Source organism: Stegostoma tigrinum, chromosome 2 (assembly GCF_030684315.1).
Source record: "Stegostoma tigrinum isolate sSteTig4 chromosome 2, sSteTig4.hap1, whole genome shotgun sequence".
Taxonomy (NCBI): domain Eukaryota; kingdom Metazoa; phylum Chordata; class Chondrichthyes; order Orectolobiformes; family Stegostomatidae; genus Stegostoma; species Stegostoma tigrinum.
Window position 1 is genome coordinate 143,041,952 of NC_081355.1, and position 27,010 is coordinate 143,068,961.

The following is a 27,010-nucleotide window of genomic DNA, read 5'->3' on the forward strand; positions in this document are numbered from 1 at the left end:
GCAGATGTGCAGGTGAACATCTGCTTAATATGGAAGGTCATCTTGGGGCCTGGGATAGGGGTGAGGGAGGAGGTGTGGGGGCAAGTGTAGCACTTCCTGCGGTTGCAGGGGAAGGTGCCGGGTGTGGTGGGGTTGGAGGGGAGTGTGGATCGGACAAGGGAGTCATGGAGAGAGTGGTCTCTCCGGAAGGCAGACAAGGGTGGGGATGGAAAAATGTCTTGGGTGGTGGGGTCAGATTGTAGATGGTGAAAGTGTCGGAGGATGATGCGTTGTATCCGGAGGTTGGTGGGATGGTATGTGAGAACGAGGGGGGTCCTCTTGGGGCGGTTGTGGCGGGGGTGGGGTGTGTGGGATGTGTTGTGGGAAATGCGGGAGACGCGGTCTAGGGCGTTCTTGACCACTACGGGGGAAAGTTGTGGTCATTGAAGAACTTGGACATCTGGGATGCGCGGGAGTGGAATGCCTCATCCTGGGAGCAGATGCAGTGGAGGCGGAGGAATTGGGAACAGGGGATGGAATTTTTGCAGGAGGGTGGGTGGGAGAAGGTGTATTCTAGGTAGCTGTGGGAGTCAGTGGGCTTGAAATGGACATCAGTTTCTAGCTGGTTACCTGAGATGGAGACTGAGAGGTCCAGGAAGGTGAGGGATGTGTTGGAGATGGCCCAGGTGAACTTGAGGTTGGGGTGGAAGGTGTTGGTGAAGTGGATGAACTGTTTGAGCTCCTCTGGGGAGCAAGAGGCGGCGCTGATACAGTCATCAATGTAACGGAGGAAGAGGTGGAGTTTGGGGCCTGAGTAGGTGCGGAAGAGGGACTGTTCCACGTAACCTACAAAGAGGCAGGCATAGCTGGGGCCCATGCGGGTACCCAAGGCCACTCCTTTTGTCTGTAGGGAGTGGGAGGAATTGAAAGAGAAGATGTTGCATCCCAAAACCAGCCCAGCCTGTCTCCGCTTCCCTAACCTGTTCTTCCGCCCACCCATCCGTTCCTCCCACCTCAAGCCGCACCTCCATTTCCTACCTACTACCTCATCCCACCTCCTTGACCCTTCCGTCTTCCCTGGACTGACCTATCGCCTCCCTACCTCCCCACCTATACTCTCCTCTCCACCTATCTTCTTTTCTCTCCATCTTCGGTCCGCCTCCCCCTCTCTCCCTATTTATTCCAGAACCCTCTCCCATTCCCCTCTCTGATGAAGGGTCCAGGCCAGAAACGTCAGCTTTTGTGCTCCTGAGATGCTGCTTGGCCTGCTGTGTTCATCCAGCTTCACACTTTGTTATCTAGTTCGAAATGTCAGCTTTCCTGCTCCTATGATGCTGCTTGGACTCCTAATTTCATCCAGCTCTACATCTTGTTCTCTCAGATTCTCCAACATCTGCAGTTCTTACTACCTTTTACCTGTACCTGAGGTGTGACTACCTCACTGTAACTCCTCTCAATTACCCCCTCATGCCCCCAAATGATCCGAAGTTCATCCAGATCCAGCTCCAGTTCCCTAACGCGGTGTACGAGGAGCTGGAGGTGAGTGCACTTCCTGCAGATGAAGTCAGTGGGGACACTATACCTCCCACATTCTACAGGAGGAGCATGCAACTGCCCTAACGTCCATTCCCACTGTTCTGAATTCCCAAACAGACTAATGAAAAAAAAACTAGTAACCTTAACAACTCGGTGCTCAGATCCTTTTTCTTTGGTAAGAGGAGGAGGATGGGTGGGAGACACTACCGAAGTAGTGTTTCGGGTAAAGCAACCGCCCAAATGTATTACCTCACTTACTCAGCCGTCCCATGTCCGCTCCTGCTCTGAAAAGCCACAGTCGCGCGAGGTAAAACTTTTATAATCGAAAAGCTTGCCTTCCCAGCTGAGGTTCAGCTGAGGTAGTCAGCATAGATTGATCACCATGACAATGAGCAGAATGTCTCCACCTTCCCACAGGAACCTTCCCGTGCAATTTCAGGTCAGAGATCACTGAGAACTCATGGAATTTCACTTGTCCGTGCTCTTACCATCTGCGGTTCCGTGGATTAGCAACAATTCCTCCTCTTGGAGTCGCGTCACTCGGTATTCTAACTCCGACATCTACAAATGAAGCAGGAAGAGGGTGTTCAGTGTGTCTATAACTAGTGATCATAAGTTTAATACCATCTTGGTACAACAGCTTTTCTATTCCAACCAAGCAATGGACGTTGATCGAATTGAGACCCACTGAGTAGACCCATCTAAATACTGATATAAATATAATAAAGTGTGAAGCTGGATGAACACAGCAGGCCAAGCAGCATCTCAGGAGCACAAAAGCTGACGTTTTGGGCCTAGACCCTTCATCAGAGGTCTAGGTCTAGGCCTGAAACATCAGCTTTTGTGCTCCTGAGATGCTGCTTGGCCTGATGTGTTCATCCAGCTCCACACTTTTTATTATCTTGGATTCTCCAGCATCTGCAGTTCCCATTATCACTGTTATGAATATGCTAGTACAGCCTGAAACTTTAACTCTGTATTTCTACACCTGCTGTCACACATCCCATTTACTGCTTTAATGTCAGTCATTTAATGTCCCTCTCTCACAGGGACATGAAGAGTAAACTAACAGTAAATCTACATTTATGCAGCAATTTATCCCTCTGCAGGATCACTCATTTTTGTAAATAAAAGCATTGAAAACTTACAGCTGGTAAAAGGAATACGTTGTTAAAGGAGAAATGTTGAACTGTCAGAAAGTTTAAGGATACATTCACTGGTTGGCTGCAACAGAATGTTTTGATTTGATGACATAAACCAACGACTGAAACAAATTTCGAGAGGAGGGAGCTCCAAATGGAACCATTTGTTTATGTTTTATCTGTCCATGGGTTGTGGGCGTTGCGGACTAAACTACTACATATTGCCTATTTCTCACTGTTAAGAGCCAACCCTTTTGCTGCAGGTTCCGAGACACACATAGGCCAGACCAGGTAAGCACTTCTCTTGCTCACACATAGGTTGTGGCTGTCACTAGATGGCCAATATTTATTGCCCATCGCTTGTAAATAGTTGGTGGTGAGCTATCTGCTTGAGCTGCTGCAGTCCACCTACTCTAGGTATACAATGCTGTTAGAGAGGGACGCAGCAACTGCTTTTTATTAGAATCCCTACAGCGTGGAGACAGGCCATTCAGCCCAAGCCCACACCAACCTTCCAAAGAGCATCCCACCCACACCCAACCCACTACCCTATCCCTATAACCCCACATTTCCCCATGGCCAATCCACCTAAGCTGCACATGGTCGGTTTGTGGGAAGAAGCCCACATAGACATGGGAAGAATGTGCAAACTCCACAAAAACCCAAGGGTGGAATCGAACCTAGGTCCCTGGTACTGTGAGGCAGCAGTGCTAACCACTGAGCCACCATGCCACACACCATAAACTGTGAATGAATGTCAATATAGAGTCATTGAGTCACAGATTTCTACAGCATGGGAACAGACCCTGCAGTCCAACTTGTCCATGACGACCAGATATTAATCTCATCCCATTTGCAGCATTTGGCTCATATCCCTCTCAACCCTTCCTATTCATGTGCCCATCCAGATGCATTTTAAATCCTGGAGACCAGTTACTAGTGGTGTGCTCATCCTGGAGGCCAGTTACGAGTGGTGTACTCATCCTGGAGACCAGTTACTAGTGGTGTGCTCATCCTGGAGGCCAGTTACGAGTGGTGTACTCATCCTGGAGGCCAGTTACGAGTGGTGTACTCATCCTGGAGACCAGTTACTAGTGGTGTACCGCAAGGGTTGGTGTTGGGTCCACTGCTGTCTGTCATTTTTTATAAATGACCTGAATGAGGGCGTAGAAGGATGGGTTAGTAAGTTTGCAGACAACACTGAGGTTGGTGGAGTTGTGGATAGTGAGGAAGGATGCTGTAGGTTGCAGAGAGACATAGAAAAGCTGCAGAGCTGGGCTGAGAGGTGGCAAATGGAGTTTAATGCAGACAAGTGTGAGGTGATGCACTTTGGTAGGAGTAACCGAAAGGCAAAATACTGGGCTAATGGTAAGATTCTTGGTAGTGTAGATGTGCAGAGAGATCTCGGTGTCCATGTACACAGTTCCTTGAAAGTTGCCACCCAGGTTGACAGGGCTGTTAAGAAGGCATACAGTGTTTTAGCTTTTATTAATAGAGGGATCGAGTTCCAGAACCAAGAGGTTATGCTGCAGCTGTACAAAACTCTGGTGCGGCCGCACATGGAGTATTGCGTACAGTTCTGGTCACCACATTATAAGAAGGATGTGGAAGCTTTGGAAAGGGTGCAGAGGAGATTTACTAGGATGTTGCCTGGTCTGGAGGGAAGGTCTTACGAGGAAATGCTGAGAGACTTGAGGCTGTTTTCATTAGAGAGAAGAAGGTTGAGAGGTGACTTAATTGAAACATATAAAATAATCAGAGGGTTAGATAGGGTGGATAGGGAGAGCCTTTTTCCTAGGATGGTGACGGCAAGCACGAGGGGGCATAGCTTTAAATTGAGGGGTGAAAGATATAGGATAGATGTCAGAGGTAGTTTCTTTACTCAGAGAGTAGTAAGGGAATGGAACGCTTTGCCTGCAACGGTAGTAGATTCACCAAGTTTAGGTACATTTAAGTCGTCACTGGATAAGCATATGGACGTACATGGAATAGTGTAGGTTAGATGGGCTTGAGATCGGTATGACAGGTCGGCACAACATCGAGGGCCAAAGGGCCTGTACTGTGCTGTAATGTTCTCTGTTCTAAATGTTTGAATTGTAGCAGCCTCCCACCACCTTCCCTTCTCTTCTCTTCTCTTCTCTCCTCCTCTCTTTTCTCGTCTTTCGTCTCTCGTCCCTCGTCTCTCGTCTCTCGTCTCTCGTCCCTCATTTGTCGTCTTTCGTCTCTTGTCTCTCTTCCCTGGCAGCATGGTGGCACAGTAGTTAGCACAGCTGCCTCACAGCGCCAGGGACCCAGGTTTGATTCCACCTTGAGGGAACTGTCTGTGTGGAGTTTGCACATTCTCCCCGTGTCTATGTGGGTTTCCTCCCACAAACCGAAGATGTGGAGGGTAGGTGGATTAGCCATGCTAAACTGCCCGTAACTATTCAGGGATGTGTAGATTAGATGGTGGGTGGGTTGCTCTGAGAGCCAGTGTGGACTTGTTGGGCTGAAGGGGCTGTTTCCACACTGTAGGGATTCAGTAAAGATGAGATGCCGAGTTGAGAGTTGAGGTGGGTAGACAGTGGGGAAGGGGTGGCAATGCTGACCCAGCTATTCCATCAGGGAGCAATTATGATTCCAGGAGGAAACATGTTCCAGTTAAGACCTGAAACATTAACTCTGATTTTTTTTCCATAGATGCTGCCAGACCTGCTGAGCCTTTCCAGCGATTTCTGTTTTTGTTCCATGTTTCTAGGAGGGTTGCAGTGCCAGTCGCCACCTGCAGTGACAGTGTGAGGCACTGGTGCACAGGAATGTGGGGAGAGCAGATCCTCTACCTGCACTGAACAGATTAAATAACAGCTCCTTCCCCACTGTTATGCGACTTTTGAATGGACCTTACAAATGTTAACATTGAGCTCTCTGTGCACCTTTTCTGCAGCTGTCACTCTGCATTCTGCACTCTGTTCTGCCACCCTAATGCACTTTCATCTAATGAGATGCCCCTCTCCCCTTTCACTCACCTCACATAAGCCCAGAAGAAATGAGGATACAGGTAACGCTGGGATTCCAAGCTGATGTCACCTTTAGGGGAGTTAACTCTCCAAATACATGCAAACCTCTCTTCTCTTCCCCGTAAAAGTGCCCCTTGGTAGTCAGCAGTTCTAGAGCAAATGTGACTAGTTATTCATTATTGCTTTTGTGCAGTAGAATTGAATCCTTCAGTGTGCTGAGACAAAAGACCCTACCAATGGCTTATACTGGTTCACCGCACCAATCTCACATGGTGGTAACAATTGTCTTTACTTCCACAGGTTAATGTACTCTTAACTGTCCCAAGAATGCTCTTCACCTCTGTAACCTCTTGCTGCTAGTGCACTATAATTCTACAATTCCTGTTATGCAGGTTGTGATTTGTTTTTAACTAAATAACCATTCCCCAGCTTTGGATACACTCACTTTAATCTCTCTCACTCAGCAACTCAGGTACACCCAGACCGGGGGGCTTTTTGCAGTGGGCACAGTGGAGAAGAAACAACTTGCCATTTGGAAATCAATTCATTTCCTTCTTAGCAGGTGAATTCAAGGGAGCTGGACCTCAGCGATCAGTTTTTAAAATGAACAAACTTCTTAAGAAAGTCTGGCAAGCTAGAAAAGCAGGTTGATTAGGTCAGTTGGCTGGACAGCTGGTTTATCAACGCTGAGTAGCCCCAACAACTTGGGTTCAGTTCCTGCATTGTCTGAGGTTACCACGAAGGACTCTTCTTCTCGACCTTTCCCCTCACCTTATGTTAAACCATCACCAGTCACTTCTCTGCAATGGAGAGCAGTCCTGTGGTCTGGTAAGATTATGGTGCCTCTACCTTTACCAAGCTAAAACTGCATAAAAATGATTAATTCATCAAAGAGCCTTTAGAACACACCTAATAAAGTTGCAACAAACACTTCATCTATGCATCGTACAAGAAGCACAGAAAATAGGGCAGGTGTAGGTTAATTAGCCCTTGAAGCCTGTTCTGCCGTCCAATATGATCATGGCTGATCATCCAACTCACTGCTCTGTTCCTGCTTTCACGTAATACCCATTGATCCTTTTAGCATTAAGAACTATTTCTATCTTCTTCTTGAAAAATGTTTCAGTCTTAATTGCTTTTTGTGGCAGAGAAATCCACCCTCTGGTGAGCAATTTTCTCCTCATCTCAGTCCTAAATGGTTTATCTGCATCCTTGGACTGTGATCCTGGTTCGACACCCCCAGGTCATTGAGAATGTCCTGCCTTTACCCTGTTTCATCCTGTGAGAATTTTATACATCTCTTTGAGGCCTCCCCCTCATTCCTCCAAACTCCAATGAATACAGTCCTAACTGATCCAGTCTCTCCTCCTATATCAGTCCTGTCATCCCAGGAATCAGTCTGGTAAATCTTCACTGCACTCCCTCTATAGTAGGAATGGTCCTTCCTCAGATAAGGAGACAATAATACAGTGTCTCATTAAGGCTCTGTACAATTGCAATAAGACATCCCTGCTCCTGAACTCAAATTCTCTCACTGTGAAGGACAATGCTGAGGCTGGTGCACAAGGACACACAGGTCTCAGTGCACCTCCCCCTTTTCCAATCTATTACTATTTATTTAATAATCTGCCTTTCTGTTTTTGCTTCCAAAGTGGTTACACTCACATTTATCCACATTACACTGCATCTGTCATACATTTCCACACTCATTCAGTCTGTCCAAATCACAACCCTCCCACTCAATTTTAATGCTGCCTCCAAACTTGGATTTATTACATTTAGTTCCCACATCTAAATCATTGTTCCATAATGTGAGGAGCTGGGGTCCAAGCACTGGTCCCTGCGGTACCCCAATATTCACTGCTTGAGAAAGACCTGTTTTGTCCTGCTCTTTGTTTCTTATCTGCCAACACCCCAGTTCTCTATCCATGAGCATTACCCCCCCAATCCCACATGCTTTTAATGTGAGTGCTAACCTCCTAAATGGGCCCTTTGAAAGCCCAAATAAACCACATTCATTGGTTTCCCCTTATCAACTCTGCTATGTTACATCCTCGAAAAATTCCAACAGAATGGTAGTCTGGACTTGATGGGCTGAAGGGCCTCTCCTGTGTGATTTAATGATTTGTCTGCAGCAAGGTCTCCAAACCAGCATGTGCTGATGACCAGATAATGAAACGTCTGCGCAACAATGAACCAGCTCGGTGAGCCAACCAACCACATCATTCACAGTCCGAGCTACAGATCTACTCCAAAACCATAATGACCAGATAATCGTGCTGTAAGTCGTGTTAACTGAGGGATATATACTGGCCAACACACCAGTGATAACACTTCTGCTCTCCTTCAAAACAGTGCCCTGGGATCTGTAGCATTCAACTGAGCAGGCAGATGGGTTTAATACCTCAAATCTTTGAAAAGGTCTTTTAGAATAGCAAGCAATGCATTACTGTTGAAGTCTAAAAAATTATTGCATGCCCCCAACTTTGTGTAATTCAACAAACTAATACTCTTAATGTGACATTCATGATTATTGGCAGGTACTGTGAAGGCTTCAACGACATTCAATTAAACTCACTGACCTTTCGGAGCACTGAGCTAAATATTCAGGGAAGATAGATTTAAGCTATCTGCCAAATCTTCTTAATTAAAGGGATGTGAGAGAAGAATGTAGAATTATTAACAAATGGAATGCTCTGTATACTTCATGAAATGCTTATCTGCACAGTGGCTGAAATGCCTAAGAAGAAAAGGAAACAAAAATATAGTCAAAGGGAGGACAGCACGTCAATGTTACCGAGAAAATTTCCATCCTTCTAGCATTTGGGTGCATTGTGGAGACTGATGCACCCAATCCATGATCAAACTCCAACAAAAGGGTCTTTGTCCTGGATTTGTGCTCAGGTGCAGGACATTGACTGAAAAATCCAGTGAAAGGTTCTGTCCATCTATATTTACTTAGAGGAAGAGAGTCCAAAGACTTTGATGAGATTTCATTGAGCTTACCCCGTAACCTCTATCAGCTCTGCTGAGCGTACCAAAATATCGCTCGGTGAATGCTGAGGCTGTGAAGAAAGAAATGGCAGGTCAGGTGTGCAAAGAAAAGCTGCAGAGCTAAACAGAAAGCTAAAATAATAATCTTCTCAAAAACCCCAAATTTCTGGAGAAACTCAGCCACTCTGGCAGCATCTGTGACAAGAGAAATAGAGTTAATGTTTCAGGTCCAGTGCCCCTTCTTCAGAACTGATGTTAGGTAGGAAAGGGTTGGTATATATTCCTGAAGACAGAGGTGGAGGTGGGGGAGATAAAGAAGTAAGTGATGGAACCCAGAGGAAGAGAAAGACAGTTAGACAAACAAAGGTATGAATAATGGTGAACAAAAACATAAGTTGCTTGAAAAGCTTAGCAGATTTGGCAGTATCTGTGAAAAAAAAAATCAGATTTCACGTATTGGGTCCAGAACAGTTGTGACGAAGGGTCACTGGACCCGAAACGTGAACTCTGAATATTCTTCACAGACGCTGCCAGACCTGCTGAACTTTTCCAGCAACTTCTGCTTTTGTGCCTGATTTACAGTATCCGCGGTTCTTGCAGTTTTCATGGATAATGGTAAGCGAGGGAGAAAGAGAAACTGATAATTGGAACCATTAGTAGGTGAAAATGGCTTGGCTGTGCTGAAAACAACCCGTGTTATGAGAAGGCTTGGGATATGGGAATTGGTAAATGACATGGAAGAAGGTGTCTATGCCCTGACATTATTGAACATGATATTGAGTCCTGAAGGCTACAAGGTCCCCAGTGGATAATGTGATACTGTTCTTCCAGCTTGTGCTAAGCTTCAATGGAGCATTGGAGTATCCTTAGGGCCTGAACACCTTCATCCATGACTTTTAGTCACCCCAACACCCCAGGCCCTACCATGACATTGACTGCTTTCAGCACAGCCAACCCATTTTCATATACTTTTACTTCCCATTATCAGCTTTTCTTTCTCCCTAGCTCACCATTATCCATCCCTTTGTCTGTCTACCTGTGTTTCTCTTCCTCCGTGCTTCATCTCCACCTTTCACTTACTCCTTTAACCACCACCCACCCCATCCCTGTCTACAGCATACATACCAACCTTTCCTAGCTATCATCAGTTCTGAAGAAGAGTCACTGGAACTGAAACATTAACTCTGCTTCTTTCACCACAGATGCTGCCAGACCCGCCGAGTCTCTCCAGTAATTTCTGTTTCTGTTTCAGATTTCCAGCATCCACAGTTGTTTGTTTTACAGTCATCTCCCTCATTTGTCTGCACTATGGAGGAGGGAGTATCGATTTTGTAAATCAACAGAGAGATCGTGACAGTGGGTACACCAGCGAATAACACACATGCATACATCCATAATTGCAGCAAATACAACCTCCGTCAAAATGGCAGAAAGTTATACAAATATGTGACATGTTTGAATGCAATCTCACGAGAAGCCAGTTCTGGATTTACTTGTTTCCGTTTGATCAAAGTTGAGATTGAGTTAAAGATGGGAACCCAGTTTCCCAATGGTTCTGAGGAAGGGTCACCGGACCCAAAACGTTAACTGGGATTTTTTCCTTCACAGATGCTCCCAGACCTGCTGAGCTTTACTAGTGACTTTGTACGACCAGTGCTGATCTATCTTGTACTCAGCTGACCTCAGCTGGGTTACTGGTTACACCAATACATCTCAGGGTTAGGAAGGGAGGATCCATCCAGTGCTCTGGCTACTCATAATAAATATTAGGATTGATCTTAGTGTTGCAGTGAGTGAACATCAAACTATAGAAAGGCAGATTCATGAAGTACATGACTGCCTGGAAAATTCAGACCCCAGGATAATAATAAAATACCTTTTACCAATATATTAGGCGTGTTGCCTTGGCAAATAAATTAGTTTTTTCATAGAGGTTTTGGAGGTTGAGAGTGGAATGGACGTGCCTTTATCCAAGTGAGTAGTCCATCATAACTAGAGGACTGGAGTATAAGGTTGCAGAAGTTATGCTGCAATTATACAAAACCCTAGTTAGACCTTGCTTGGAATGTTGGGATTGGATTTGTGCTCCAAGCGTTAGGAAGGGTACATTGACCTTGGAAGTAGTACAATGTAGGTTAATAAAAATGACACCTGGGCTTCAGGGGCTCAGTCATGAGGAGAAATTATACAAACTAGACCAGTTTTCTCCAGAATTTAGAAGGCTAAGGGGTGATCTGATTGATGTATTCAAGACATAAACAGGAAAAGACAGGGTAGATAAAGATAAACTGTTATGACTGGTTGAGGGTTCTAGAACTAGTCAAGAATTAGGACCAGACTATTCAGGAGTGATGTTAAGGAGCACTTTGCTACATAAAGGATGGTAGATGTTGACAATGTTCTTCCAAAAATGGCAGTGAATGTTGGATTAGTTGTTAGTTTTAAATTTGAGGGAGAGAATGTTTTTGTTAAGTAAAGGTATGAAGCAATATAGGCCAAAGGTAGGTAAAATAACTCCAAGGAGCTGATATCCTGCTACCAAGTCACCCTTTGTATTTACACGCGGAGAGTCCTTGACACGATCCAGCTCCCTCAGCGTCAGCTCTCCGAGCAAACAGAACCTTTGACACTCATGTTTATATCTGTCAGCCAGGGCTCTCTGATTGGACCAGGTCAACAGCCTCAATCAGGGAGCTCATATTCTATGCGGTCTACCTGGATGACCTCATTACAATCACTACAGTAGGTTTATGGAGTTAGGTCACAAATTAGCCTTGACCTCACTGAATAATGGAGCAGGCTTGAGGAACTGAATGGCCTCTTTCTGTTCCTATGCTCCTATCATGACGACTGTGTTCAAAGCGAGGAGCACAGGTTTAACATCAGGAAACTCAAAGTAAGGAGGGAAGTCATGCAGAGCTTAGACTCACTCACAGGATTATGGGCAACAATACATATGAAAGGCTATTTGGTTGATATAAACTTTTGCATTCAAAAAACCATTAAACATTGCCCATTTCAGCATCCAATTATTTTGTAACTGATTCCAGGCTTATAGTCTTCATTAAGCTCTCTAGAGTTTTATTCGATATGTTGTTTATTCTAAGTCTGTAAGTTTAATCTATATGTTGATCGCTGTTTGTTAAAAAAAAACAATTCTAAATTTATCTTTCGCTTGTTTAAATTGTGCTTCTGCTCTACTGCTGCTACTTAATGCTACTGCATCACCCATCTGCCACAGCTGTATAAACATCATCAGTCCCATTCTTAGCCTTTGGGTTGAATTGTCCAATTCCCTCCTATCTTTTTCATAAAGCAGCACTGAAATCCAACCTTGTAACTGGATTTAACATCTCCTAAAGGCTAGGATGTATTTTTACTGGTCCAACATTTAAGGAAATATAGTAAATCCAGGAGTCAAATAAACAGCCTTGACTGAAATTAAAGTATAAGAAATAAAACAGTCTTTATGACTTTGTTCCAGCCAATTGCAGTAACGAACCACCACTTAGTTATCCAATGCATCATCCTCCGACACTTCCGCCATCTGCAATCTGACCCCACCACAAAAGACATTTTTCCCTCCCCACCCTTGTCTGCCTTCCGGAAAGACCACCCTCTCTGTGACTCCCTTGTCCGCTCCACACTCCCCTCCAGCCGCACCACACCTGGCACTTTCCCCCTGCAACTGCAGGAAGTGCTACACCTGCCCCACACCTCTTCCCTCACACCCATTCCGAGCCCCAAGAAGACTTTCCACATCAAGCAGATATTCACCTGTGCATCTGCCAATGTGGTATACTGTATCCGCTGTACCCGTTGTGGCCTCCTCTACATCTGGGAAACCAAATGGAGGCTTGGGGACTGCTTTGTGGAACACCTAAACTTGGTTTGCACTAAACAACTGCACTTCTCAGTCGCGAACCATTTCAATCCCCCCTCCCATTCAGCAGACGACATGTCCATCCTGGGTCCCCTGCAGTGCCACAACGATGCCACCCGAAGGTTGCAGGAACAGCATCTCATTTTCTGCTTGGGAACCCTGCTGTCCAATGGTATCCAATGGACTTCACAAACTTCAAAATCTAACCCCCTCTGACCACATCCCAAAACACGCCCAGCTTGTCTCCACCTCCCTAAACTGTCCCCTCCTCCCATCTCAAGCCGCACCCCCATTTCCTACCTACTAACCTCATCCCGCCCCCTTGGCCAGTCCGTCCTCCCTGGGCTGACCTATCCCCTCTGTAACTCCTCACCTACAGTCACCTTTACTGGGTTCATCCCCACGTCTTTGACCTGTCTGTCTCCTCTCCACCTGTCGTCTCTTCTATCCATCTTCTATCTGCCTCCCCCTCTCTCCCTATTTATTTCAGAACCCCCTTCCCCTCCCCCATTTCTGAAGAAGGGTCTAGACCTGAAACATCAGCTTTCCTGCTCCTCCGATGCTGCTAGACCTGTTGTGTTCATCCAGCTTCACACCTCGTTATCTCACCACTTAGTTATTTTGCTTTTGGTGTGCCTATTCAGTCAGATCATAGAGCAGTGTACAGACTATCAGAAACATTTGTTTTACAATAACCAAGCCAATGAGCCACAACTTGTGAAAATCAAGGTAAACAAAGCACACCATTTTGCGGAGGTGTAAGAGAGAACAGGACTGGAGGTTTAACTAGAAGCTTGATCAAAAGAAGGCATAGCTGCCGGAGAGGGATGTGCAGGGGCTTAGGGAAGGAATTTCAATTACAGGCCTGCAGGGTTGAAATCACTGTCGCCAATGGTGAGACGAAGGGAGGGGAAGATGTCAAAGGGTCAGGGATTATGTGGGGGTCTTGGGCTGGAAGGTGACACAGGCCTTAAAGGGTGAGAACAAAAAGGTGTTTAAACATTGAGAGTTTTGTGTTGAGGAAGGTGATCAACATAGACCAAGGGTAATGGGTGCATGGCGCTTTGTCTGGTAGAAAATAAGCAAAGTTTTGAAGGTAAAAGAAGTTAGAAGTTAACCAAGAGAACATTGGCATTGTTGAACTGGCAGCTCGCAGGTTCAGATGGGCTGGCACAGTGAATTTTGTAAGTTGACACCTACCGTAGAGTTTAAAGTCTGTGATTGGAGAAAGTGCTATTCCGCACTTGAATAGGGTATTTTTTTTATCAAATTCTTTTTCTGTGGTTAGCAGCATCAAACTCAAGTAACCACCATAAGCCTACAGAAAGCAAACACAAAAAGTCAATATTCCACATAACAATAATTCACACTTTAAGTGCATACAGCATTGTGTTAATAAAACAAAGAGATAATTCTTGTCAAGTCCTTTTCATGCAGCTCATGAGAACACGGGAGTTATCATGATATTTTCTTGTCATTATGTAAACATTTTATCTATTCTTATTGCATTGTAAAGCTTTCTCCTTGTTATTGACTTCAACTGAGTGGGGCATCAACTGCAATCAGTGGTGTCAGGGGGCAAACTCTCCACTGGTTGGAGTCATACCTGACACATAGGAAGATGGTCGTGATTATTGGAGGTCAATCATCTCAGCTCCAGGACATCACTGCAGGAGTTCCTCAGGGAAGTGGCTTATGCCCAACCATCTTCGGCTGCTTCATCAATGACCATCCCTCCATCATACAATCAGAAGTGGGGATATTCACCAAGGACTGCACAATGTTCAGCACCATTCACAACTCCTCAGATACTGTAGCAATCCATGGTCATATGCAACAAGACCTGGATATTATCCAGGCTTGGGCTGACAAGTAGCAGATAATAATCACTCCACGCAAGTGCCAGACAATGAAAATCTTCAATAAGAGACAGTCTAACTATCATCACAACATCATGAGTCCCCTACTGTCAACATCCTTGGGTTTACTTTTGACCAGAAACTAAACTAGACTTGCCACATAAATACAGTGGCTGCAAGAGTAATTCAGAGGCTAGAAATACTATGGTGAGTAACTCCCCTCTTGACCCTCTAAAGGCTGTCCATCACCTACATGGTACAAGTCAGAAATAGGATGGAATACTCCCCAGTTAACAAGGTGTAGAGCTGAATGAACACAGCAGGCCAACCAGCATCTTAGGAGCAGGAAAGCTGATGTTTTGGGCAGCATCTAAGGAGCAGGAAAGCTGACGTTTCGGGCCTAGACCCTTCCTGCAGTGTTCATCCAGCTCTACACCTTGTTATCTCGGATTCTCCAGCATCTGCAGTTCCTATTATCTCTGGAATACTCCCCACTTGCCTGGATTGGTGCAGCTACAACAACGCTCAGAGGCTTGACACCATCTAAGACAAAGCAGCCCACTTGATTGGCACCACATCCACAGGCATCCACTCTCATCACCACCATAACTCAGTAGTAGCAGTATGTACCACCTACAAGATGCATTGCAGAAATTCACCAAAGATCCTTAGGCAGCACTTTCCAGACCCATGACCCCTTCTATCTAGAAGGACAATGACAGCAGCTATATGGGATCGCCACCACCTCCATGCCATTCACCATCCTGACTTGGAAATATATCACCGTTCCCTCAATCATTGAGTCAAAATCCTGGAATTTTTTCCCTAAGGAACAATGGGTCAACCCTAAGCACATGAACTGCAGTGGTTCAAGTAGGCAGCTCACTATTACCTTCTCAAGGGCAACTAAGGAAGGGCAATAAATGCTGGTCAATCAGTGATACCTACGTACAACGAGCGAATATAAATAAAGGACAATTGCAGCAGCTTATATTGGTCAATGGAATCACTGTGGGGCTTGAGTGGTGCATCCCCAGTCGTTCTCAAGATCCCTATGTTGAACAATTCTTAAATATAACGTTTTCTGAATACATTTGTCAGGTTTGAGTAAGGCCTGTCCCAAATGCCTTTGAAAGGTGATCATGAGGTGCCTTTTTCGAATGCTGGAATCGTGTGTAGGTATTCCTGCAGTGTTATTGGATACAGATTTCCAGGATTTTGATATGGTAATGATGAAGGAATTGCAAGTTAGTCCCAAGGCAGCACAACATGTGACTGGAAAGGAAAGTTGCAGACGGGGGTGTTTTCGTGCATACAGTCCTCATGATTATCAAGGTGGAAATAGGTTTGAAAGGTATTGTCAACAAAAACTTGGTGAGTTGCTGCAGTGCAGACTATAGATGAAATAATTGCTTTGTAATGCAGAATCTTGAGTTTTGCTACAAAGAGACATGTGGTCAAAGTTTTTCACCTTGCACTCATCAGGACCAGGATACGAGAAACCAAATTTAGAAAGGGAACACCAATTTATATGAACATTACAAAAGGTGCTGATGAGTTGGACCATTGGTGGCATGTCAAATGTCATTCTTAATAAGCTGATTAAACTCAGACCAGGCAGATTGATCAGCATGAGACCAATTTGTAGATAGTTCACATTGGTTATCCCCAAGTATTGGAGGTGGAAGGAGTAAAAATGGTTACCATGCACACTGTGTCGTGTCACTGCTAGTGAATATTTTATTTTCATATGATGGGGTAAAGTAACAATTGTTCGCACAGAAGAATAAATTGGGGCTAATATTCACAGGTTTACTGGCACATGCTAGCTGTAACTTTGACATGTTTTGGGGTTAGAAAGGGGCCTTTTGAGGTGCAGAGTTCCTATTCCAAGCCAGTTGATGGCAGCAGGGTGAGTGGGAGAGGAGTGCAGCATGTGGGCCTGAGGACTTGAAATACAAGGAAGTCCCATTGTGGACAGATCTCAGAGGAACATGACTAGCCCATCATAGGGTACATGTGGGTTGCAGCCAGAGGAAACAGCCTGGGGTTTATTTGAACTGTTGGTCAGAAAAGGATTTGTTTTAAGAATGGGAAAGAACATAGAACATAGAACATAGAAAAGTAAAGCACACGACGTTGTGCCGTGGAATAATCCTAATCCAAAAATAAAATAACCTAACCTACACTCCCCTCAATTCACTGCTGTCCATGTGCATGTCCAGCAGTCACTTAAATGTCACTAATGACTCCGCTTCCACGACTACCACTGGTAAACTATTCCATGTGCTCACAACTCTCTGGGTGAAGAACCTCCCTCTGGCGTCTCCTCTATAGCTTCCTCCTAACACCTTAAAACTATGACCCCTCGTGGCAGTCAATCCTGCCTTGGGGAAAAGTCTCTGGCTATCGACTGTATCCATGCCTCTCATTACCTTGTACACCTTGAGTTAAGTGTTCGTTCTGCAGGAAGAGCCCTTCCCCCTTACCACCACTGTAACACTCTGCAGCAGTGAGCAGGCCTGTTCCAACCCAATTGGCACTGACATCACCTGAAAGCATGTAAATCAAGCTACCAAATCAATGATGGCCTAGTGGTATTATCGCTGGATTGTTAATCCAGACACCCAGGTAATGCTCTGGGGACCTGGGTTCAAATTGCACTATGGCAGATGGTGGAATTTGAATTCAATAAAACATTTGGAATGAAGAGTCTAACAATGACCATGAACCCATTGTTGATTGCCAGGAAAGAAACCCACCTGGTTCACTAATGCCCTTTAGGGGAGGAAATTGCCATCCTTACCTGGTCTGGCCGACATGTGACTCCAGACCCACAGCCATGTATTTGACTCTTTACTGCCCATTGAGGTGGGCAATAAATGCTGGCCTAGCCAGCAACAACATCAACCCATGAATGAAACAAAAAGCATCTTTCCATCATCAGAAAGCACTGGTGGCTTGGGAGCACAGGTAATACATAGGGAGACTCCATCAATAGGATGCAGGAGGCTTCCTTGACCACCCGTAGAGATTTAATGCTCCCCCCACCCCCCACCATTGTGTCTATGATTTCAGAGAACAGCATTAAAATTCATTCTGTCAGCTGCAATCAGAAGCTGATTTGTTCAACAGCAGCAGCTGATGTGTCTTTCAGGGATCATGGATTAGACAGAAGACTGCCCTGAGCAGTAGGAATTTCCCAGTGCTACATAGTATAGCTATATGGCTGCCACACACATATCCACACAGTCTCTCTCTCTCTCTCTCACACACACACACACACACACACACACACACACACACACACACACACACACACACACGTGCCTAACATGCCCTCAGCTCAGAAAGCTTTTCCTGTGTGAGCAAGTAAACTATGGGCTGACTGCATTGCTGGCAGTAATCTCTGATTAGTGCCAGAGAGGGTTGATGAGGTGGGGAGGGGGAGGACAGGTGTTGGGAGTAATGTAGAACCAAGAAACATGCTTTTCCAGCTCCTGGATACACATCAAAATTTGACGAAGAAAATATATATTGTTAGAAACAGTTTGATAAATGGGGGACACCACCCCCAGGCCTCCGACCCTCCCTCGACCTCTTCATCTCCAACTGCCGTCGAGACATTAACCGCCTCAACCTCTCCACCCCTCTCACCCACTCCAACCTCTTCCCCGCAGAACGGGCAGCCCTCCGCTCCAACCCCAACCTCACCATCAAACCCGCAGACAAGGGTGGCGCAGTGGTAGTATGGCGCACTGGCCTCTACATCGCCGAGGCCAGATGCCAACTCTCCGACACCACCTCCTACCGCCCCCTCGATCATGACCTCACACCTGAGCACCAAACCATCATCTCCAACACCATTCACGACCTCATCACCTCAGGGGACCTCCCACCCACAGCCTCCAACCTCATTGTTCCCCAACCCCGCACGGCCCGTTTCTATCTCCTTCCCAAAATCCACAAACCTGCCTGCCCTGGTCGACCCATCGTCTCAGCCTGCTCCTGCCCCACCGAACTCATTTCCACCTATCTGGACTCCATTTTCTCCCCTTTGGTCCAGGAACTCCCCACCTACGTCCGTGACACCACCCACGCCCTCCACCTCCTCCAGGACTTCCAATTCCCTGGCCCCCAACACCTCATATTCACCATGGACGTCCAGTCCCTGTACACCTGTATTCCGCATGCAGATGGCCTCAAGGCCCTCCGCTTCTTCCTGTCCCGCAGGCCCGACCAGTCCCCCTCCACCGACACTCTCATCCGCCTAGCTGAACTCGTCCTCACACTCAACAACTTCTCTTTTGACTCCTCCCACTTCCTACAGACTAAGGGGGTGGCCATGGGCACCCGCATGGGCCCCAGCTATGCCTGCCTCTTTGTAGGTTACGTGGAACAGTCCCTCTTCCGCACCTACACAGGCCCCAAACCCCACCTCTTCTTCCAGTACATTGATGACTGTATCGGCGCCGCCTCTTGCTCCCCAGAGGAGCTCGAACAGTTCATCCACTTCACCAACACCTTCCACCCCAACCTTCAGTTCACCTGGGCCATCTCCAGCACATCCCTCACCTTCCTGGACCTCTCAGTCTCCATCTCAGGCAACCAGCTTGTAACTGATGTCCATTTCAAGCCCACCGACTCCCACAGCTACCTAGAATACACCTCCTCCCACCCACCCTCCTGCAAAAATTCCATCCCCTATTCCCAATTCCTCCGCCTCCGCCGCATCTGCTCCTACGATAAGACATTCCACTCCCGCACATCCCAGATGTCCAAGTTCTTTAAGGACCTCAACTTTCCCCCCACAGTGATCGAGAACGCCCTTGACCACGTCTCCCGTATTTTCCGCAACACATCCCTCACACCCCGCCCCCGCCACAACCGCCCTAAGAGGATCCCCCTCGTTCTCACACACCACCCTACCAACCTCCGGATACAACACATCATCTTCCGACACTTCCGCCATTTACAATCCGACCCCACCACCCAAGACATTTTTCCATCCCCACCCCTATCTGCTTTCCGGAGAGACCACTCTCTCCGTGACTCCCTTGTTCGCTCCACACTGCCCTCCAACCCCACCACACCCGGCACCTTCCCCTGCAACAGCAGGAAATGCTACACTTGCCCCCACACCTCCTCCCTCACCCCTATCCCAGGCCCCAAGATGACATTCCACATTAAGCAGAGGTTCACCTGCACATCTGCCAATGTGGTATACTGCATCCACTGTACCCGGTGCGGCTTCCTCTACATTGGGGAAACCAAGCGGAGGCTTGGGGACCGCTTTGCAGAACACCTCCGCTCAGTTCGCAACAAACAACTGCACCTCCCAGTCGCAAACCATTTCCACTCCCCCTCCTATTCTCTAGATGACATGTCCATCATGGGCCTCCTGCACTGCCACAATGATGCCACCCGAAGGTTGCAGGAACAGCAACTCATATTCCGCCTGGGAACCCTGCAGCCATATGGTATCAATGTGGACTTCACCAGTTTCAAAATCTCCCCTTCCCCTACTGCATCCCTAAACCAGCCCAGTTCGTCCCCTCCCCCCACTGCACCACACAACCAGCCCAGCTCTTCCCCCCCACCCCCTGCATCCCAAAACCAGTCCAACCTGTCTCTGCCTCCCTAACTGGTTCTTCCTCTCACCCATCCCTTTCTCCCACCCCAAGCTGCACCCCCATTTACCTACAAACCTCATCCCACCTCCTTGACCTGTCCGTCTTCCCTGGACTGACCTATCCCCTCCCTACCTCCCCACCTATACTCTCTCCACCTATCTTCTTTACTCTCCATCTTCGGTCCGCCTCCCCGTCTCTCCCTATTTATTCCAGTTCCCTCTCCCCATCCCCCTCTCTGATGAAGGGTCTAGGCCCGAAACGTCAGCTTTTGTGCTCCTGAGGTGCTGCTTGGCCTGCTGTGTTCATCCAGCCTCACATTTTATTATCTTGGAATTCTCCAGCATCTGCAGTTCCCATTATCTCTGATAAATACATTACCTGCCCAAAAACACCAACTCTGTTTGGGTCAATGTAATCTTCCTTCAGGAGGCTCCTGAAATGGAAACACAGAACAGATCAAACTGAGAAATCTGAAACAGCCTGTTTTATTTTGTTAAATGTCATAACTTTCTGAATTGCATAAAATAACAGCAGTACAAGAGAGATGCAAAATAAGGCTTTGAGATAAACTCAATGTTTTGAACATAACTTTTTAAAAACAAGTCATGGAGAAAATAATAGGTTTAGAGATTGAGAGAACTCTCCGGCAATGGCTGATTTTACCCTCACAATATTGGAAGAAATATGTAAGGAAATCACAGTTTCATAGATCATTACCTTCCAAAGCTCAACGGGATCAGCAACTGTGCCCTGGGGTTGATAAATTCCATTAGAGAATCACAGAATGTTTGCAATACCCATGGTGTCTGTGCTGACCCTCTGAAGGGGTAATCCACCCAGTGCCACACCCTTGGCTCCTTTTCATAACCCCTGTAACTTATTTCCTTTTCTGATAATTGCTTTTTGAATGTCTAGGTTGAACCTGCCTCCATCACCCTCTCAGGCATCGCATTCCAAACTCTAATCACTAGCTGTGTTTTTCCTCACATCACCGCTATTACATTTGTCAACTGCATTAAATCTGTGCCTTCTGGGTTCTCAATTCTTTCACTAAGAGAACAGTTTCTTTTTATGTCCAGAGCCTTCATGATTTTAAAGACTTCCACTATATTATAAAGAATGTAATGGAAAAGCATTTAGAAATGTGCACAATGATCGCACTGATTCAGCATGGCTTCATGAAAGGGAAATGATGCCTGACAAATTTACTGGAATTCTTCGAGAAGGTTAATAAGCAGCATCAGTATATGAGAAGTTGTGGACGTGATATATTGGAATTTTTAGAAGGCATTAAGTAGGGTACCATACATTGGGCTGCTTAATAACGTATGATCCCATGGTGCTGGAGGTAATATATTAGCATGGATAAAAGATTAACTAAGTAATCTGTCAAGAAGACAAGAGTGTTGGAATAAAGGGGGCATTTTCGGTATTTGGTGTGCTACAGCAAAATATGCTGAGGCCACAACTGTTTGCAATATATATTAACGACATGGTTGAAAAAGAGGCAAGTGAATAGGTGGCACAGTGGCTCAGTGGTTAGCACTGCAGCCTCACAGCACCAGAGACCTGGCTTCGATTCCACCCTCGGGCAACTGTCTGTGTGGAGTTTGTACATTCTCCCCGTGTCTGTGTGGGTTTCCTCCGGCTGCTCCAGTTTACTCCCACAGTCCAAAGATGTGCAGGCTAGGTGGATTGGCCATGCTAAATTGCCCCTTTGCATTTAGGGATGTGTAGATTAGGTGGGTTACAGGAGATGGGTGTGGGTGGGATGCTTTGAGGGTTGGTGTTAACTTGTTGGGCCGAAGGGCCTGTTTCCACAGGGATTCTATGACGTCTGCCAAGCTTGTGGATGACACAATAATAGATGGGAAGGCAAATGGTGAGGGTAACACAAAGACCGACTTTTTCTCACCGGAACATATACTTAGAATCACAGAACTTCTACACTGTGGAAACAGTCATTCAGCCCATTGTGTTCACACTGTACCTCCGAAGTTGATCCCACCCAGGCCCACAGGTTAGGTGAGTGGGCAAAATCTTAGCATATGGAATATAAGGTGGGAAAATGTGAGGCGATGCACTTTGATAGGAAGTATAGAAGGTTGTTTAAATGGAAAGTAGCAGCACAGAGGGACTTGGCCGTCCTAGTGCATGTGTCACAAAAAGCTAACGTCCGGATTCAGAAGGTAACAGGGAACACAATTTCGAAGCCTCTATTTCAAAGGGAATCGAATATAGAAGTAACATAGTGCGGAGCAGGAGGAACACAGCTGGCCAGGCAGCATCAGAGGAGCAGGAAAGCTGACATTTCAGGTCGGGACTCTTCTTCAGTTTGGCCCTTCTTCTCTACATGACCCATCTTCTATTACAAAATTTAATGTGAAATTTAGAATACACGAAATATCAGCTTTCCCGCTCCTCAGATGCTGCCTGGCCTGCTGTGTTCCCCCACTTGCCCCAACTGTGTTGTCTCTGACACCAGCATCTGTAGCTCTTACAATCTCAGAATAAATAAGTAAGTAGGTTTTACTAAAACTACACAAGGCACTCGTCAGTCCTTAACTGGAATACTGTTTTCCTCGCCTATTGGAAGATATACTGGTATTGGAGGCAGTCCAGTGATAGCTCACCAGGCTGATAGCAGATATAGAGGGGCTTATGAGGAAGATATTACATATGTTGGGCCTGTACTCATCAGAGTTTAGCAGAATGAGAGGTGGCCTCATTGAAACACACAACACTTCTTATGGGACCTGACAGAGTAGATGGGAGTTTGTGGGACAGTCTAGCACCCGAGGGTATAATCTCAGGATAAGTGAGTCACACATGTAAGGAGATTTCTTCTCTCAGAAGATGGCGAATCTAAAGAAATCTTTACAGCAGACGGCTGTTGAGACTGAGTCAATAGGTATATTTAAGGCCGAGAAAGGCAGATTTTTAAACATTAAGGGAATCAAGGGTTATAGGGAAAAGGCAAGAAAGTGGAGTTGAAAGATTACCAAATTAGTCATCGAATAGTGGAACAAATTAAAAGGGCTGAATAGCTTATTTCTGCTCCTATACTTTATCATCTTAATTATACAATAAATCAATAGTCATAGAAATGTACAGCACAGAAACAGACCTTTCAATTCAACTCATCTATGCCAACCAGATATCCGAAATTAATCTAGTCCCATTTACCAGCATTTGGCCCATATCCCTCTAAACCCTTCCTATTCATATACCCATCCAGATGTCTCTTAAGAATTGCAATTATACCAGACCCCACCACTTCTTCTAGGAGATTATTCCTTACATACACTACCCTCTGCATGAAAAAAAATGCCCCTTTCATCCTTTTTATATCTTTAAGCTCTCAATTTAAACCTATGCCCTCTTGTTTTGAATTCTCCTACCTTGGGGAAAAGATGTTGGCTATTAATTCCATCCATACCCCTCATGATTTTATGAACTTCTATAAGAACATAAGACCATAAGACATAGGAGTGGAAGTAAGGCCATTCGGCCCATCAAGTCCACTCCGCCATTTAATCATGGCTGATGGGCATTTCAACTCCACTTCCCTGCACTCTCCCTGTAGCCCTTAATTCTATAATTCTTAGCCCTATAAGGTCACTCCTTGGCCTCCAATGCTCCAGGGAAAATAGCCCAATCTATTCAGCCTCTCCCTGTAGCTCAACTCCTCCAACCCCACCACCCCCCCCCAACCCCCAGCCCTGGCAACATCTTTGTAAATCTTTTCTGAACCATTCTGAACTCTATTCAACATAGGTATCTCTGACTTCCTGACCATAGTCACTTAAAGTCTGACTACGCTGCATGCTAATACTCTTTAGCTATGGAGTCTGTTGTCTGATGTTTGTTGGGTGGCACGGTGGCTCAGTGGTTAGCACTGCAGCCTCACAGCGCCAGGGACCTAGGATCGATTCCAGCCTCAGGCAACTGTCTGTATGGAGTTTGCACATTCGCCCCATGTCTGCCAAGGTGTGCTCCGGTTTCCTCCCACAATCCAAAGATGTGCAGGCTAGGTGCATTGGCCATGCTAAATTGCCCCATAGTGTTCAGGGGTGTGTGGGTTATAGGGGGATGGGTCTGGGTGGGATGCTTCAAGGGGCAGTGTGGACTTGTTGGGCCAATGCACCTGTTTCCACACTGTAGGGAATCTAATCTAAGCCTGTCTGCTTGATTATACCAGAAATCCAACTCCATCTTTAATAGAATACTTCAATTAACAAGAGCTTTAACTATTTTAGACAGAATCTAGGGAATACTAGACAATCAAAATCAATCAATTACTCCAGCAACTTTTAACAGCCCCTTGAATGACTCCCTCAAAGCCAGGAGACTTGTCTGATTTTAGTTCAATTAATTCTCTCAACATTCTTTCCCAGGCATTTGAATTGTCTCTCTTTCACAATTTGATGCACAATTATTTCTGGGATGCTACTTGCATCCTCTACAGTTGAAGGCTGATATAAAATGCCGACTTAAATTACCTGCCATTTTCCTGTTTTTTTCTTATTCATCACCCAGACTCTCTCTCTAGACCAACACACACTTTAATTACATTTTTCCTTTTTAAATACCTGTAGGAACTCTTACTACATGTATTTGTATTTTAAGCAGGCTTTCTCTCATATACTAATTTCCCCTTCCTTATTAAACATTTTGTTATTCTTTGCTGTTTTTTATATTTTCTCTATTCTTCTGACCTTCCACTCGTCTTTGTAGTATAAAGCCTTTTTCTCTTTCCATTTGATACTACCTTAAACTTCCTTAGTTAGCCATGGAAGTAACATTCCCTGTAAGCTACATGGCGCAGATCCGCCAAGCATCCATGCATGGCAATTGGCATCAGCACACTGTTCGCAGCATTGATTTTTGGTTCCAGAAATTACTGCTGTGCATGGGCATCGGAAACACTTGCATCTGGGAAGATGCATGGTTCCCCTTAAGATCTACTTTTTCTCACTGGAATGTATATTTTCTGAGTATTCTGAAATATTTCCTCGAATCTCTGCCATTGTACTTTCTGCTGGCCTAAACCTAGTTTCCCAGTTGACTCTAGCTAGTTCTGTCTTCACATCCTCATAGCCACTCTTACTCATGTTAAAACATTCCCCTTTGTCAAACTTACATGCAGAATTCAATCATACCACGATCAGAAATTCTTTGACTCTCTATCCATTCTCAGCAATGTTTATGTTCTGTGCTAACAAGCCATTTGTAAGTGGATACTCAATCTGTTTGGCCATGTCCTGTATGCACACTATAAACGGTCATCAAACTGTGGAGTGATCAAGCTGCGAACCCACAGCTTCTAGTTCAGAGGTACGGCACTACACACTGAATCGCAAGACTCAGGCATCAGGTACCCAGGCAAAATTTACAAACCTGATGGGCCTCAGCTCACCACCAAACTGAGGCATTAACAGCAAAATCAATGATCAGGTTACATGGAAGAACGATCTGAGCTAATCTTTGGTATAAATGGTTACTTAACTCAAAAGTGTACTGCATCGAAAGGTACTTACTTTAGTGCATCAATTTGATCCTTTACTTCCACTATGCCCAGATTTCTTTTTATTTCGTACAGCAGTTTAGTGCCTTGGAAACCACTGCCACGACTATCGAATTTTACCACAATGGTGTCGAATGAACTCACCAGCACAGTTGCCCAATCTACTTGGAATTGCTCTGTGACAATCTGGCTACCAGGACTATCACCACTGGAAGTAAGGAAAAGACAAATTCATTCACCAGTTGTGGGATTACTTTTATGCAAAGTGTTGTTCGGATCAGAAATATACTGTCTGAAAGAGAAGGCACAAAAAGTATAATCAATGTTAATTTTTACAAGAGAATTACTTGGGGAAAAATTTGCAGGGAAAAAATGTATGATAGGAATTCAATTAATTGGATAGCACTGGTGCAGGTTCAACTGGCAAATAGCCTCCTTCAGCGCTGTATAATTCAATGCTAATACTGCTAAAGAGCTGAAAGAAAGTTATGTTGTCATTGATACACTACTATTGCTTTAATTTCAGTTGTGCATGATCCAGGAATTAGTTCCAGGTGTTTATGCTGTTTAGCCCAGCTCCCTTATATTAACAACAAAATTATAGGCCCATGAAAACCTATGAACACCCCTTTGCAATACTGGAATTACATGTGATCATGGAACTCTCACAAGGATGCCGATCTCACAAACACCAAAATATAGCTCCCAAATATAAAAATGTCTCAAGATGCTGCTCATCTAACATTTTTAAAATTCTCCTTCAGTGCTGAAAGTTACATATACCTCAAATTAAATGCTGAGGTAATGGGGCATAGGGCTTAATTTCCTCTGGGAGCTGTTTTACACTCTCGTTAACACGTTCACATTAAGCTGCATATTATTCCAATGCAATCAGCAACCTGCTTAAAGTGGAAGTTGTTATATTTAGGAGGCTCTAAAGTATTATTAATCACCTTTCTATTTTAAATTTTCAACACAAAGGCATAGACTCCATGATAAATCTTTTTTGAAATTTACGCCTGAGCACTGCAATAGCATTCAGACCAATTACACATATCTTATTATTCATTTTTGTAATGTGAGTCTCACTAGCAAGGCCAGAATTTATTGCCTATTGCTAGTCGCCCTGAAGAATGCATTGGAGAACCTTCACCTTGAACTGCATTAGTTTGTACGGTGTAGGGACAACCACAGCGCTTTGCAGTAGGTAGCTTCAGGCTTTTGTTCTAGTATTAATAAAGGAATGACAGTGCATGTTCCCAAGTCAGGATGGAGAGGAACTAGGAGGTTACACAGTCCCATGGTGAAAGGAGCTCATACAAGCTTGATCTAAATCTGATTGGCAGAACTGCATAAATGTCAGGCAATGAATTAATTGCAGGGATCCTCAACATCATTTATCATCCTACAATACCAGCTGCCAAGTAGCCTGTCAACATTCCTCCCTCAATTAATGTTATT

General features: G+C 45.3%; 1 protein-coding gene across 10 annotated transcripts in view; it reads right to left on the reverse strand.

Annotated features, from left to right (window-relative positions):
- The window catches only part of dpp6a (dipeptidyl-peptidase 6a), a 1,430,988-nt gene that overhangs the window by 13,653 nt on the left and 1,390,325 nt on the right, over positions 1-27,010 (reverse strand). For all 10 annotated transcript variants that reach the window (XM_059639738.1, XM_059639748.1, XM_059639745.1 and 7 more), the window contains 5 exons: positions 25,563-25,757; positions 20,401-20,455; positions 13,731-13,848; positions 8,660-8,718; positions 2,004-2,076 (listed from right to left, as the gene is read on the reverse strand). In XM_059639738.1, coding sequence (XP_059495721.1) covers positions 2,004-2,076; positions 8,660-8,718; positions 13,731-13,848; positions 20,401-20,455; positions 25,563-25,757 — 500 coding nt within the window. The remainder of the gene's footprint in view (positions 1-2,003; positions 2,077-8,659; positions 8,719-13,730; positions 13,849-20,400; positions 20,456-25,562; positions 25,758-27,010) is intronic.